The sequence below is a fragment of the Brachyistius frenatus genome, unplaced genomic scaffold, assembly GCF_029030835.1.
Source record: "Brachyistius frenatus isolate BFR_SWC_R1_liver_20210118 unplaced genomic scaffold, ASM2903083v1 Contig_22, whole genome shotgun sequence".
Taxonomy (NCBI): domain Eukaryota; kingdom Metazoa; phylum Chordata; class Actinopteri; family Embiotocidae; genus Brachyistius; species Brachyistius frenatus.
Window position 1 is genome coordinate 3,002,596 of NW_027210621.1, and position 14,947 is coordinate 3,017,542.

Genomic DNA, 14,947 nt, shown 5'->3' on the forward strand with positions numbered 1-14,947 from the left:
ACTGCGTCTTGCTAAATGACTAACTGATCAACTCATGATGAGTAATGCAACGAGAAAAAGAGACAACACGTTGAAACCTGCACTTCTCCAGAGTTCAATTCGTCACTGACGAATCTGTCTGAATATGAACAAATCTCCAGCAAACATTGAGCTGCTTTGCAAGTCTGACAGAAGACATTTACAATGAAACAAAATCAGGTTAATCATCTTTGCATTTATCACCCCAGGTAGCATTAAGGTGATTAGCTCTATGTTTTTTCCAGCTGATTGTTGTTTAATGTCAATATTATGAGTAGGGGTATCACATGCTTCATATACCCTTTTAGTTTCATTTTTATATTCATATTTAGCGATCCTTTATTTAATAAGGTCTTTAAAAATCAGCGTGAGGTCAAAGCCAAATGCTCTATAAAAGTTATATTGAATAATTAAAAGGGCCGTCGTACAAAGAATAAACAAGAAAAAAAAATATTCTAATAAATTAATGCAAAATGTGTTTTAGAACTAAAAGCTGCCTGTGGAATTTGGTGGCAGTCCACAGTAAAAACAACAAGTATCATTAAATGATTTCCAGAGCTATAACGGTTTTATGCATAAATTTGAGCATAAAGACAGCAACAGCCAAAGTGTTTGAGCAAATCAGGGTAGCTTGCGGCGCAAAACGCCAAAAATTAAGAACCCTCGTTTTGTCTGCAACATAAGATTTCAACTTGCAATGTTTTCTTAACAATGACCGATTTCAAAATGATTTTTTTTTTCAGCTGAATTCTTTACAATCAACAACGGAAGAGCAAAGCTTAGCAGCTAAGGCAAAGAGGAGGTGAACCTCTGTTTGTGTAAACACACGGTATTTACAAGATGTTCTCGAAAGTACAGCCTCATGCATGTCTCTCTCTAAAAACTATATTTGTGTAAATGTACTTCATTTGACATTGAATCAAATCAAGGAATGATGTAGCAATGACTCAACAATATATCCGATGCACCCCAAAGCCATGTCCCAATTTGTCCACGTATCTCGTCCTAGTTTCTACCTCAACAAGCCCTTCAAGGGTTCATGGTCATTTTATGATTCAGCTGGGTTAGTTCTACAAACAAAAACTCTGACCTAACCACAAACTCTGACCCAACTATAAACGTTCTCAACAAGCCCTCGTTTCCGTTAATAAATAAATCATGTTTTGTCATGCCCCCAGAACTGAGACTTCTGTTGAAAATATAATCCTAAATGTATTTTGTTTATTGATTGGGCAAATACCTGAACATCCATCTGGACACATGAAAAAAGGAAAATCGGTTGTGACTTGCAAAGCACTCATTTGACTTACATCAAAATTGTTGAGGGCATAGGCGAGCTCTCCACCCCCTGCTGGCTGACTGAGCGCCGAGTCCTCAGTAGTGGTGGCCTGGGCGGCGTTGGAGATACCGGACACTGCATGCTGCAGCTGCTTGTAGATCAGGTCACGGTTGGCCTTGTAGGCGGCCACGTCAGGATGCTGCAGGCAGGCTCGGGAGGCTGTGTACAGCATGGGGATGTTCCTCTGTAGCACCCCACGAGCTGCAGCCATTTGGTCCTTGTGGTGAACGTCCTTTAGCTCCTAGCAAAATTAGATGAAAAGGAAAGCAGAAAAGGATAAACAAAAAAAAGAAAAAAAGAAGAAGGGTTAAACTGGGGGGATAGTTGGTGGTAATGTACTTTAGATTCAAAAGGGGCTTGTCATGCCCTTACAGAGACACTAAGTGTGACAGAGTTTGTTCTGGATGACCCAGATTTATTTCTGTCCCCTGCGGTAACACAACACAGTCATAATCAGGCCATTATAATGTGCCTTTGCAATTTAATGCGTCGCTATTCAGACCTCGGCATTGTATTGCAATTACATCTTCATAGAGGGTGGAGAAGAGATAGTGATCGCTGGCAAAGATTTATGACATTAAAAAACCAGCTTGCATACACAAAACGAAAGCCTTGCCTCCAAATGGAAAACTCCCCGGGTTGGTCTGACTACCACTCGTCATTAGGGCCCCATTACTTACTGCATCCACTTCAGTTAAACACATTCTCCATCCATAAAGAAAGTGCAATTTCAAAGTATAAGTAATTGTGTCATGAGCACTGATTATTTGTCCATTTAAAGAAAGGTAATATGGAGAACAAGAGTTGTCTGGTCTTGGTGGATTTTGCAGAGAGGTTATTTAAGGAAGGCATATAGCTGATGCTCATCACTGCTTTAACTTTCTGACATGAAGTAGTATGATGTGGCAACTATTACATGTCCAATAAACTATGTCTCGGTCAGGTCCATTTATTGATTAAAAAATGGCCTTAAGACATCAAAAGTCATGTGGGTGAGGGAGCGCTGTGCAGTGGACATTTTCTACTCTCAGCTTCATTTTCCTTCCAATAAGGTGTCACGTTTGTTTCTACGGTTTACATACAAAGACAAACATTAGAAAGTCTCTAATCTAATTTGCTGATGTTAACAGTGTCATGTTAAAAACAAAAAGAAGTTAACCATTTAAGCCCTGCCACGACTCTTAGTGCCAGGAAGAACTCAAACATCCTTACATGATGTATACCAAAGGCCAGCATGGACGATAACTTAAAAACATAATTAATATGTATACTACTTTGTTTGAATGCGTGTTTGAGCTTGACAAAAAAAGAGATAATTCATGTCGCTTGTCATCTATTATGAAACTGATATTCACCTCCATTTACAGTCATTTTTAGGTGTTGGCGTCTGTATGGATCTGCACAAAAAAGTTGTTTCATCCAGAAAATGCATTCGGAAATGAGCCTCACTTTTGAGTAGTCCTTACGTGATAGTGAAGGAAAACAATGTGCTATTTCTCATCATATTTCTCTTCAGGGAAATGTGTTTTGTCACATTTAGAGTGTATCGCTTATGGTCTTGTCTCCCAGCCCACTTCACTGTAGCTGCTAATAAGAATGTAATTCATGCACACTGCATCGAATTGCCCGGCTAAAGCATGAGGCACTCTTCTCGTTTATTCTATCCCATTGATTTACTTACAATTTACGTGTTGGTTGGAAAGCCTATTTTATTATGGGTTACAAGACCACTGACACCCATACATGTACCTAATAACCTCCAAACCCAATTAAACCCACCAGATTCCTCTCGTCCGACAATCTGACCGTGGCTTTCATTTTTTGCTAACTGTACATTACCTGCTGTCTCTTGGCAGCCATGATGTTCAGCTTGTCCACCTCTGGCTTCAAGGCCTTATATTGGATTCCCAAGTCCTGCTCTGTTCCTGCATTGCGCACTTTGACCAGGCTGTCTTCCACCTGAACCGGGGAAATGGAAATAGTTAAACGATGCATAAGGCAGTAACGGTGACAGAAGGAGGAACAGGTCCTTTCTGTAAATTGGTGAACGATCACTGTCAACAATAAGAAATTACAGCTCATTAGGAAAATGCTGGAATTGTTGTATAACATCCAAGAGTGAGCTATGGTTGAACTTTTAAAGAGCAGTTTTCAAAACTGCTATCAAATCAAGCCAATCAATCGAGCTGTGATTTGAATTAGCTGCAGCACATGAGCTTAGGTTTCACAAGATGAAAAGATATCAATTTGGAAAAGAACAATGAAAAGGACACACATTCTTGTTTTGATACATGAGATTTTACAAGAAATTACAAAATTCTAGACTTATGAACTCATTTATTAAAAAGGAGTAATTGACAAAGAAAATTATTAATTCAAGCTGATCACCCTTTTTCTCCTGTCCAACACATGCATGGACATTTGGGCAAACTGTTGTGACATGAAGACATGAAAGAGCTTTTCCAAAAGCCCTGTCCATTTGGTTTCACCACCTTGTTTATACTTGCACAGACCAAAGCCTCAGCTGGCCCTGTTGTGTCCCTGAGAGAATGACTAAAAAAGTAGTTCTATAACTTCACAGATCTTTCTGGACATTTTCATCAACTATAATTACAATTTGAATGAAGCTTGTTTGTAACATGTAATATGCAGAAGAATGTAGATTATCTCACCAGTTTAAGTTGCAGTAGAAGTTTGTAGACATCAGACATGTCTGCCAGCACCAACAGATGTGTGACTGCTGACAGGAGGGCTCTGGCAGCACGAACCATATTGCCCCTCTTCACTGAAGAGCAGGGGTCTTCGGCAAATTCTCCAGAAGCCATCCGCATCGACTCGCCTGGGAACAAGTGGCAAAGCAGAGCATCTACTGTAATTACAGGGTTTAAAATGAAACCTGCAAGCGAACTATTACAGACTAGTTTTCTGTAAGTGTCTGTGACCAGGAACATTTTCCCAATCTTTCGTAGGAACTATGGAAATATATCCGACTGTCAAGCTGGGAACATTAATGTTCACCTTGGCACATGCTTTACCGAGGTTGTGATTGGTTGCGTTGCGTTTTTCAATGTGCCTTTCCTGTTATGCATTAAAGTGAACAAAAATCAAGTGCAAAATACTGTTGTTATTATTAGTAGCAGTGGCAACATTGGCTTGTAGCATGAATAGTGGTGTATCAGTAATTACTGATGTCTGAAAACAGCAAGAATCTGTTTCAGGCAAAAAGGTTTACTGCGTCAGAAGTCTTTATTTGAGATTTAGAGCACTGTGCAGGAGAGGCTGATGTATTTTCTCTGCCTGACTGGGGTCAACGTGTGTCACACAAGAGTGTTTCTGCATGGAAATGGACATACACACACAGGCCTTCAGAAAAAAAAGAGGTCAAAACCACAACAAAAGGCCCACTGTCTGGTTTGTCCAGCACTATGCTTTGTCCTACATTGGATGGGCCTGCACAGTTGACTGGGCACACAAATAGACTTTGTAGTCTCACATCATGAACAAGACAGTAAATCCGTACTTTACTTCAATGGAGGCAAAGCAGAATTCAAACCCTAAAAAAAAGGCTTAATAACAACTGTGGCTGTAATAGACACAAAGCAAACTAAAGGTCAAGTAGTTGTCCACATTTCTACAGTCTGACTCACCAGATGCAGCATGTTGCTACAAACCTACCATTGGCCAACAATTCTTACAACCCCCCACCCCCTGTTGTGAAGGGTATTTCATGAAACCAAAATGCATCATCTTATTAAGAAAAAAAAAATGATTTACTGGCTGTGTACATGTAGGAGCAGAGTGCTTTAGAGTGTTTCTTTTTAAAGGCAAAGCATCAGTGTGCCCTTTCACTCCGAGATAACGAGCAGGTTGTATTTAGATACAAAGTGAACCAACGTCTTGGCTTAGACCTCTGGAATGTTTTCCAAGTGCGTTCTGGCCTCAAGCAGAGTCAATAAGTTCCTCAACTGACTGAACGAGGGGCGATTGCATGCGTGACAGCTCAGACAGCCTGATTCACAAACTCATCAGGAAGTTCACTTTCTCTTATTTTCCTTCAGATGATCTCCTTTCTGGCTGTTTCTGTACACTCTGATTCATGCAACTCAAAATAACCACATTTTTTCACTCGAGCTGAAACATTTCCCATTTGCCTTAAATCGCAGAGCAAATCTTCTGTTTATCTATGTTCAAATCTATCCACAGATTCTCTAAAAATATATTTATTTATTTTTTAAATCCAACTGAATATCAGCATTTATCATATTTGCTTTAAGAACGAAAATCTAGGTTTGTGTTCAAGTGATGCGTTTAGAGAATAGCAGTCCAACCAAGCTCATGAAAGAGATTGAAAAGCAGTTCTTCATTGTTTCACCTCTGACCACACACACAACACTGAAATTACATCTTTTACAATGACACATCTATAAGGAAGCTAATATTTATACAACCACAAGCCAAAGGCTCATCGTGTGGATTCACACATTAGATAACAGTTTATTGATCTTAAGCCATCCTGATATGTGATCTAGTTCATTTTTCAAGATGGTTATTAAATTTAAAAAATGTTAAATGTATTTCTTGAATATGGGTGGGATGTAAACGACAAATTTCATACAGTCTATCCTCGGAAGAAACGGTCTTCATAAGGCCATGAGTGCACTAAAGTTTTACTTTAACCAAAATTTGGATGACTTCAAAGTAATATGTATTTAAAATGTTTTTGGTAAAGTCATCATCTATCGCCAAGGTTACACAACAAAGATTAAGCCAACGGCCCAATGAGGAAAGCCTTTGCATTTGCTTTATTAAAAACTCAGCAAACTGTCAGTCGTGCGAAGGTCACGCTCTTCAACACGTGTCTGAAGCGGTGCATTGAAGAAAAATAGAAAATGTTGCAGTTGCTGTTAGTAAACAAGGAGTGAACAAAAAAAATAAAAAGGTGAATGACTAACAACTATGCAACTTCAAAAACTTCCAATCCAAAGTAAAAGGAAAAACATTCCACAGGTGACTCTGTTTGGGGAACTTCCAAACACAGCTGATTTTTTTCTTATGACCATAGATGCTGCCAAGGAACCAAACAAGATAGAGAATGTTACTTTAACTCTAAGTTCAATCATATATATATGTACATATATTTATTATACGTATGGTACCATTTCAGGATGCTTCTCGATTGTATATGTTTGGTCTGCACTCACTGTGCTCCAGCCTGCTTTTGTATTCCTTAACAAATAAGGCTTCCATTCATAAAACTACCATTCCCAGGGGGTGTACTGCATACGGCCAATGACAAGATTGAAATTGGTTACTTTTAACTGTCCGTCCTTTGTTCTTGGAAAAAATAAAGAGGAACTGCAACTTTCATCCACAAAATGCCAGGTATGAATTTCTCAGTGACTGAATTTTGCAGAAAAATCAATTATTCTAATGGAATTAGATATTCCTGCAAAGAAATAATGAGAACTGTGTCTAAGGATTTCTCATTTCCATGATTTGCAGGATGCAGAGCATTAATATTAAAATTAGATATAAAATAACCATGACAAGGATATTGGAAACTGTTTAAGTAGACTCATTTGTTAAAATGAGGTTAGATACAACCTACAATGGCATTTATTTAGATTGTATCTGCATATTAAGTATCACTGAATATACAAAAAAAAAAAAGAGTAGATGCCGTTTAAAATTTTAACTGCTACTCATAAAAAACTGTATCTTTATGTAAGCAGTGTTTCAGTGATGTAGTGAGAATTCATGCTGAATATTTGACAGACCACCAGCAATACAACCAAAGCTCTTTTAAAGGCTCCAGGCATTCACATGTAGAACAGTATCCCTGATAGCACAACTAAAGGTAGCACTAAGAGGGTCATATTTAGTTTGTGAGTATGCTATTTCCTGGGCCTGAGAAATACTTAACTTCTGCATTTCTAATGGATAAATAACCAGAGGTTATCTGTACTAGAACCAAGAACCTGAGCATGACTTGTTAACGGGCTTGTGCATATTAATGTTGGTTTAGTTGTTGACATTCATCATCAGATTTGTGATGCCACCTCTTTCTTTCCTTACTACGAGTCTGTCAAACTTGACAAATACAAACAAGCTTCTTTTTCTGTGAAGTTGTTCCGGATGATCTTCATTGATGTGGTGAATGTGTTTGTCAGGAGAGATCTTGCCTCGGATAAAATCAATTGATTGTCTTTAAAACGGCGCAACAACTGTCCTTGGTTTCCTACTGTCTAATATATCGTTCCCATCTCTGTGGGTGCTGTCATTCAGCTCTTTCAGTGGTTCTGTAATCCCGTTTAAATTTTGTTTGAAGGAGCTCTTGGACACTTCGTTCCATGACGGTCCACTTGTTTGAACTGCGATCAAAAGGTCGAAACTGAATAAACAGGTTTTGAAGCATGGGCTGGTGCTGAGGCCAAACAGGAAACAGCATGACAATGATTTCTTTGTCTACTAGTTTAGAAAGCAGTTAGTGATGAGATTAACTGGAGACCGCCTGAAAGGCAGCCTCACCGATTAGTACAACAGTAGACATCCATAGATTCCCCCATGAGGTAAGTAAACAGACAACCTGTGCCAGCATCGTGCATGCTTAGCATTGTAATTAGTTTAGAATATGTGCACTTCAGCAATTACCTGCTGAAACTTTACAGTACTTAACAATCAAGAGGTTTCACTGTGTGCAAGTACTACTACAACCAACAAAAGATTTAAAAAAAAAACAACAACATGATAGATCACTTCTTGCACATATCTAGACTTTGCATGCGTGTTCAGTTTAAGTTTTAAAAACTCAAATATTGATGTCGGCATCAGCCTCAGGGTGCCCTTATTTATGCCACTACATACAGTAGCAAGAAAACCAAGTGAACTATGTAATTATCTGCATTTATGTATAAATTTGTCTTAAAGCATTAAAACAAAATACACCTCACCAATTAGAAGGAAATCATACCATATTTTTTGACCAATTATTGCATGTGTAATTTCAAAGAGTTCACATTATTTTTCTTGCCAGTGCAACAATCCTTCCCATACTGACAGCTAGGAATATTTGATATTAAATAGTCATTGTAGCTTATCTGCAACTTTCTCAGTATTTTTGGAAGCTTGAATTCAAATGTTCACATATAAAAACACTAAAATAAACAAGAATAAATAGGCAGACACTGTGATTGTGACTGTGCCTTAGCAGCACATCAGCACCAAGTGTCATCATATCATAAAGTATTGGAGACTAGTTTGCAAAAACTCTCTCCAACAGGGTTTCAACTAACTGTCATTCCACAATGTTCTAGAATTTGTTTTATTTTATAAAATGTAAAAATGTATAATGTCCCTCACAGTTGAAATTGTGCTGACTAGGCCTGCAACTATGAATTATTGATATATTATTGATATATTTCCACACTATTTTTTACAATTCAACATTTGGCTAATATGACACATGAAACTCTGAATATCTGTTTTTTTCTTTTTTTAGAAATATGGCTGAATATTTTGGTCAATTGCCTTAAAGGTTATTTGACAAATCATTTCATGTCTTAACAAAAGAGCAATAGAAAAGCTACGCCAGGTAAGCAAATTATAGGGAAATTGAACTAAAAAGAGTAATATATCCTCAGATTAATAATAAAACATGTAAATGTTGCTTGGGATATTTACTGGAAATTTACTTCTGACCAATAATACAAATTTGTGAACATTTTCATCAAATCAGCAGTGTCATCACTATTCTAGTATACTGTATTTTTAAATACACTTTTAGAGACGTATTTCTAATTCACTGAAGCACCGTTTAGTTTTGGAAAAAAAAGATAGACAAACATTGCACTATCAAATCTGAAGAAAAACCATCTCTTACAGACTCTGCCTATTTCACTCTCGACGGAGAGCTACAGCAGTTTGTGCAAATGATCGACAACACAGATCTTGAACACAGACTGCACCCTCCGGCTGTTATTCCCCCCCTGTGAACAAAATCAATAAGGCCATTTTCAGGGGGTAGATAGTGATCAGTGCTCCTTTAATAAACTTCCATCTATCTAACGCTCACCTGCGGTCCACCAAGTGCATGATGAAATGATTAAAATGTATATCACACAATAAGCCTCTCTAACAGCCGGACAACAAAGACACAGACAGGGAGAGAAGGGCGAGACGGAGAGAGCAAGGACAAGAGCAGACAGAGAAGGCAGAGTAAAACAAAAAAAGAGAGAAAACATAGTGTACTAAATATCTACTGATTTTTGTGATGAATCATTTATCATTAGCATCAATAAAATATATTCTATAAATATTCAAAGAATATAGTCAGTTAAGCAAAAAAAATACAGAACATTTAAAAGAAGGAGAAAAATGCTTTGTCCACACTGGCTACTTTGCATCATATGCAGTCATCCTTTATCATCATGTCAACTTTTTTTTTCCTCCTCCCATTTTAAACAGCTGGTAAGTCACAGCTGGGTGGAAAATGCTTTCTGAATCCAGGGTGGTGGGAGGGTGTTACCCTGCTCAATGGCCGTATTATCAGTCTAGGCACGCTCCACTGAGCAGCATGGCATAGCTGACAGCCAGGCCCAGGCACCAGCTAACAACAGTCACTGAATTCCAGCCCAGTGACAGCTCACCACAACTACAGTAACATTCCTGGGCACTGAGCGCTGCACAGCATATCTAGCAACATGTCTTCTACCTCCCAACTACTCAGAGCAGAGCTCGAGCAGGGGACATCTAACTGGCTGGGCATCTGGGGAGGAAAGACACAGGGACACGGATGTCACTTCAGAAGGTGATAACAGCCACCCTCGAGTCATAGCTCCCTGGTCTCAGTGGTCTGCTAGTATGTCAAAAGACAAGTCAGATTTACGGAACAGAAATGAATAAATGAGACTTGCTGGTGTGACTGTTAGATGATGGAACCTGCTATCGCAAGACAAATGCTAATTTCATTGGCTGGTGAATTGATAGTGGATTCCTGTGTCAAGACGTGTGGGAGTCATGGAATTGAATTGGAAATGGACCGTGTGGGTGTGGACTCTCACCAGGCAGGTGGATATATATCCATTTAAATAAATTTGACACCATCAGTGACATGTGCAAACTTTTTTTTCCTTTATCACTCAATGCACTCCGCTGTTCTGATCTCCGTGGCAACAGGTAAACAGGGACACATATTGAGTTAAAAAAAAAAAAAAAAGAGCGAACGGTGGATGGCTTGTCTGTCATTTTCGCAATACAAGAAGTTAGCAACCCGAATAGATGACCTTTTACACAGAATACCCGACAAATCTCCACAACCACCGCCTCAATCCTTCAGTTATCTACAAGACGAGCCTCCTAAAGTATGATGATTACCTTTTGACTGTGTTGTCACCATTAATAGATACTACAAACTTTAGCCAAAAACTAGTACACAGTTTCCAGAGTGACATAAATATCCAGGAAGGACATATGTTTGCCACAGTTGTGTACAGGATATAAGACATAAGAGTAGGGCTCGACAATATGTGTGAAATGATCACTGCAATCTTAGAAATAACACGCTTATATTGTGTTTGAAAAGCACAATCTTTTTCTATTCAAAGAAAAATGTAATGGTGCAGAGCAAATTTCAAATATTAGTTTTGCTTGAGATTCCCATGCCTAACAGTAACCACCTCTCAGCTTTTGTCAAAGAAGAAAACGAATATCCCAGCTGACTGGGTGAAGACAGGGTCACAAGTTCATCACAGCGGCCAACACGGAAAGACAGACTAAAAACAGCTAAACTGTTGACGCTCAAGTCCACATACCTTCGAAGCAACCTTGCACGGGGCTAACAGAGCCCACACACTTCTGAATCGACAGTGTCGAGCTTGAAATGAATGTGGACCGTCTGTATGCTTAAATGAATAGTCTATTAATGGGTTCCCTGAAAACCCCAAAGCAAAAAGAAATCTATCAGGCTCAAAGCATATTATTTCAAGGTCTTCAACTAGGGCAGGTGATATGTACATAGCTTATCATTTATTTATCAACCATCCTATCTTAAGAAGCACTCTGTACAAGCTAGAAACCACATACTGTTGCAATATGTATTTTCAATATACCTTGCTTGCGGACATCTTCCACAGCAGCAGTCAGTTCATCCTTAAGGAACTGACTTTCTTTTGCAATCTTTTCTCCTTTCTCAAGGAAGTTCTGGGTAGCATTCTCCACCGATGCAGCCAAAACATGAGCCTTCTTGGAGCGTCCCTTCTTCTTGTTAGATGGACCTTTGTTGCTGGAGTTTACCAAAGTGGTGACCTATGGCAGGGAGCAAAATGTTTCAACAACAGAAAGAGCTGCTGCTACGTTTGACAGGACAGAATAGAGTAATGTCAACAGCTCTTTTCACATGTAAAACCTATTACCCTGTTGCATACAACAGGGTAATTGCAATCCTATGAAAAGAGCCCATAGGCTCTTTTCATAGGATTGCAATCTAGCTATTAGGTTTTCATAAAAAAATGTACTTACGCAAAACATCAATTTTGTTAAATGCTGGGAAAATATTGTCTGCATTTCACATTAAAATTACTGTATTTGTAAGCATTTTGTACCAATGTCCCTTCACACATAAAAACGCAAACTATGTTCACATTACCTGGGTGACCAGTGGCTCCAGTAGCCTCTCCACTGCAAGAGTACGGATCTCCAGACTCTTTGGATCCCATTTAAAGTTGATGTTAGCTGTATTGATGCTCGTCATGGTGTCTGTTTTTTTCTAGGGGGGGGGGGGGAACATGGCCAATGTCAAGTTGAAACAGAAAGTCAATTCCATTTGTCTGGTGCAGAACAATTTAGACTACAAGCAACACATCATTGTCCGCCAAAACACAGAATAGCTGCTGTCATATAAAATCATTGTGGCTGTATTTCAGAGGAAAGGCTTTTACTTTGTCATGGAAAAAAAAAAAAAAAACTCAAATATTGAATTTAAAAAAAGTTTGCTTCCTAAATCCAGTTTCTTTTATGCTTTTCAGATCAGTCTCTGAGAGTTTGTGCAGTACTCACAATATTAAGGTCCTTGTTAGAGCCAGTAATGCTCCATCTCTCAAAGAACGACTGCCAAAGGCAGAGCACAGTAACACTGTGGCCCAATTTCGATTTCTCTTTTCAAGTGACTGCAACTCAATTGATTAACTATCAAACATGGAGGGGATAATCAGCAAACCCAGAGGGCTGAGGGCTTCAACTGAAAAGTTGGTCAGCTGTATTGTGAGGACATTGCCATAAGCTAGCAATTAGCCTACATTGTTAACAAAGAGGCAAAAATATTAAAAGCAAGGAAAGAACATGTGAATGATGACTACCTATTGTTATACTGAATGGTTATCTATTGAGTGATGTACTTCCAGTTTTGCCTTCAAGAATCCAGGCTAAATTTGGCAGTTCACTAGGTTATTACTTGTCCTGATATACATCTTATTTTAACATTCAATTAAACAATTGTCAGAGTAATAACTCGTTTTATTGTTGTTGGCCCTTCTTTCCTACACACCGAGCGCTGAATATCTAACAATGCAAATACTTGTACTTACATTTACAAGGGTTTTAAACCAACTCGGCCACCCTGACACAATACAAATGGATAGAGGTGTTTTTGTGGTGTTCAATGCATTAAAAAAAAAAAAAAAACTATATTTGAAGAAGCTTGCAGCAAAGGACATCTGCAGAAACGTCGATGTCAGCATGTGCTAATCCACACAGTCCCACTGAAACCACTCCGACCTGGTAAACCACAGAAACCTTTTTGCATTTTAACGAGATCAGGTCGCTGCAGCAGGGCAGGTGAAACCGTGTATGGGTGTGGCAAAACACGCATATCTGAAAACCTCAGCATATGAAACCAAAACTGTGGCCCAGGCTGCAGACAAGAGAGAACATGTGATATTTAGGGAGGGAGGGGGGGAAACAACGCTTTCATCAAGTCTTTGATAATAAAACTAATTTTAGGTTTTAGATTTTAGTATTTACTCGATTCATTTATGGACTTTCCTTTCACAAACGAGGAACAACCCCCCAACGTGAAATAAGAAATGTATTTATCAAACACTAATGGCCGGAGGGGATCAGGTTGGGTGTAACACCTGGTCAGATAACGTGAAGGAGATTAAGATTAAATTACACCTGTTGTAGCTAAGCAACCGTCGGTCCGACAGGTTTAAAAAAAAAAAAAAAAAAAAAAAGCGTAAATTTAGAATATAACAACAAGTAAATGACACGCTTTATGCAGACTTTAAAAAGCACTCGTGGTCAACTGAACCGCTTCCCGACAGGTTATTTGTTCCTCGTTAACATTTGTTACCTGTTTCCAGTGAACGTACAGCGATCCACCTTGCTAACGCTAATGCTAACCGACAAACAACAAGCGTTAGCCGCGTTAGCCTGAATTAACACAGCGGACAAAAACCTTCATCCGTCGTGTTAACGTGATGTTTTTACATCGTACCGTTTTTATAAAAAAAAAACAACAACAACAACAAAACAACCGTGTCGTCAATAAAAGTACCGAGAACACGTAACAAAACTTACCAACAACAAGCCGTCAGACAAACTGGAGTTTAAAAGTTCAAAATGGAGGAATGAGAATTACGGAATTTTCTTTTGCTCCCAAAAGTTTTCCTCCTTTTTTTTTTTTTTTTTTTTTTTCCTTCTTCGCCTCGCGCGCTCAAGTTTTACACAACGCGTTTACTTCTTCTCGGGAAAAAAAATAAAAAATATATATATATACCGAAGCAGAAAGAGCGGCTTCAAAAGGGATCTTCGGCTCTTAGTGATGTGAAAAAAGTTTCGATGAGGCCGACTATTGCCCAACAATGGAGGAGGGGGGAGGAGGAGGGAGGAGGAGGAGGAGGGGAGGAGGTCTGGGGCGGTGACCGAGTTCCTGAACTTCCTGGCAGCGCGCGGCGGAGCGACCGCAGGACACAGCAGGCCCCGAAGAGAGAGAGAGAGGGAGAGGGAGGGAGGGGGGCGTCCCGGGCGTGGCACCCGCCGTACGGTGCCCGTATATGGATGAATTACTGCTCAGCGTGTAAACTGGTACAGAAAGCAGGCCAAAGTAAGCGGGGATGACAAGTTTATAACGTGGAGGAGTCTGAGGAAGGAAATTGTCAGCGGGAATGACAAACCGAATGACGGGACCCGCTGGGAAAAAAAAGAGAGACAGTAATGTGCAGCCCTGTTGGGAATAGTTTTAGTAAACCAAATGTTGGAATATGTTCGTATCGGTAGATCCGGACGGGTTTCATCTCGACATCTGGAATGTACTTGGTCTATTCAAACTGAAACCATGTTTCTGTCATTCAGTGTCGGACTTTGTTTCAGCCATCCAGAAATGTCAAGTAGCCTATTTATCTTGTGATCTAATTAACTTCCTTTAACATCCTTGCCACCCATCTGTTTCTTTTCTTTACTTTTGTTAATTAAATTAAAGCAGCTCTGAGACTTTCTTAGAAATTATTTTGCATTCATCCCAAGGCCATGCCTGTCATAAATTATTATGTTTTTTGTTGGTTTTTGGTGTCTTGACAGTGGGTTCAAATGTTAATA

At 39.2% G+C, this 14,947-nt stretch overlaps 1 protein-coding gene across 2 annotated transcripts in view; it reads right to left on the reverse strand.

Moving 5' to 3' along the window:
* The window catches only part of ctnna1 (catenin (cadherin-associated protein), alpha 1), a 296,556-nt gene extending 282,331 nt beyond the window's left edge, over nucleotides 1–14,225 (reverse strand). For both annotated transcript variants that reach the window (XR_011310847.1, XM_069696918.1), the window contains exons 1-6: nucleotides 13,931–14,225; nucleotides 12,000–12,119; nucleotides 11,464–11,659; nucleotides 4,030–4,196; nucleotides 3,197–3,316; nucleotides 1,329–1,598 (exon numbers count right to left, since the gene is read on the reverse strand). Coding sequence is in view for 1 of the 2 variants with exons in the window: in XM_069696918.1 (XP_069553019.1) it covers nucleotides 1,329–1,598; nucleotides 3,197–3,316; nucleotides 4,030–4,196; nucleotides 11,464–11,659; nucleotides 12,000–12,104 (858 nt within the window). In the remaining variant the exon portion in view is untranslated. The remainder of the gene's footprint in view (nucleotides 1–1,328; nucleotides 1,599–3,196; nucleotides 3,317–4,029; nucleotides 4,197–11,463; nucleotides 11,660–11,999; nucleotides 12,120–13,930) is intronic.
* Nucleotides 14,226–14,947: the final 722 nt, after the last annotated feature.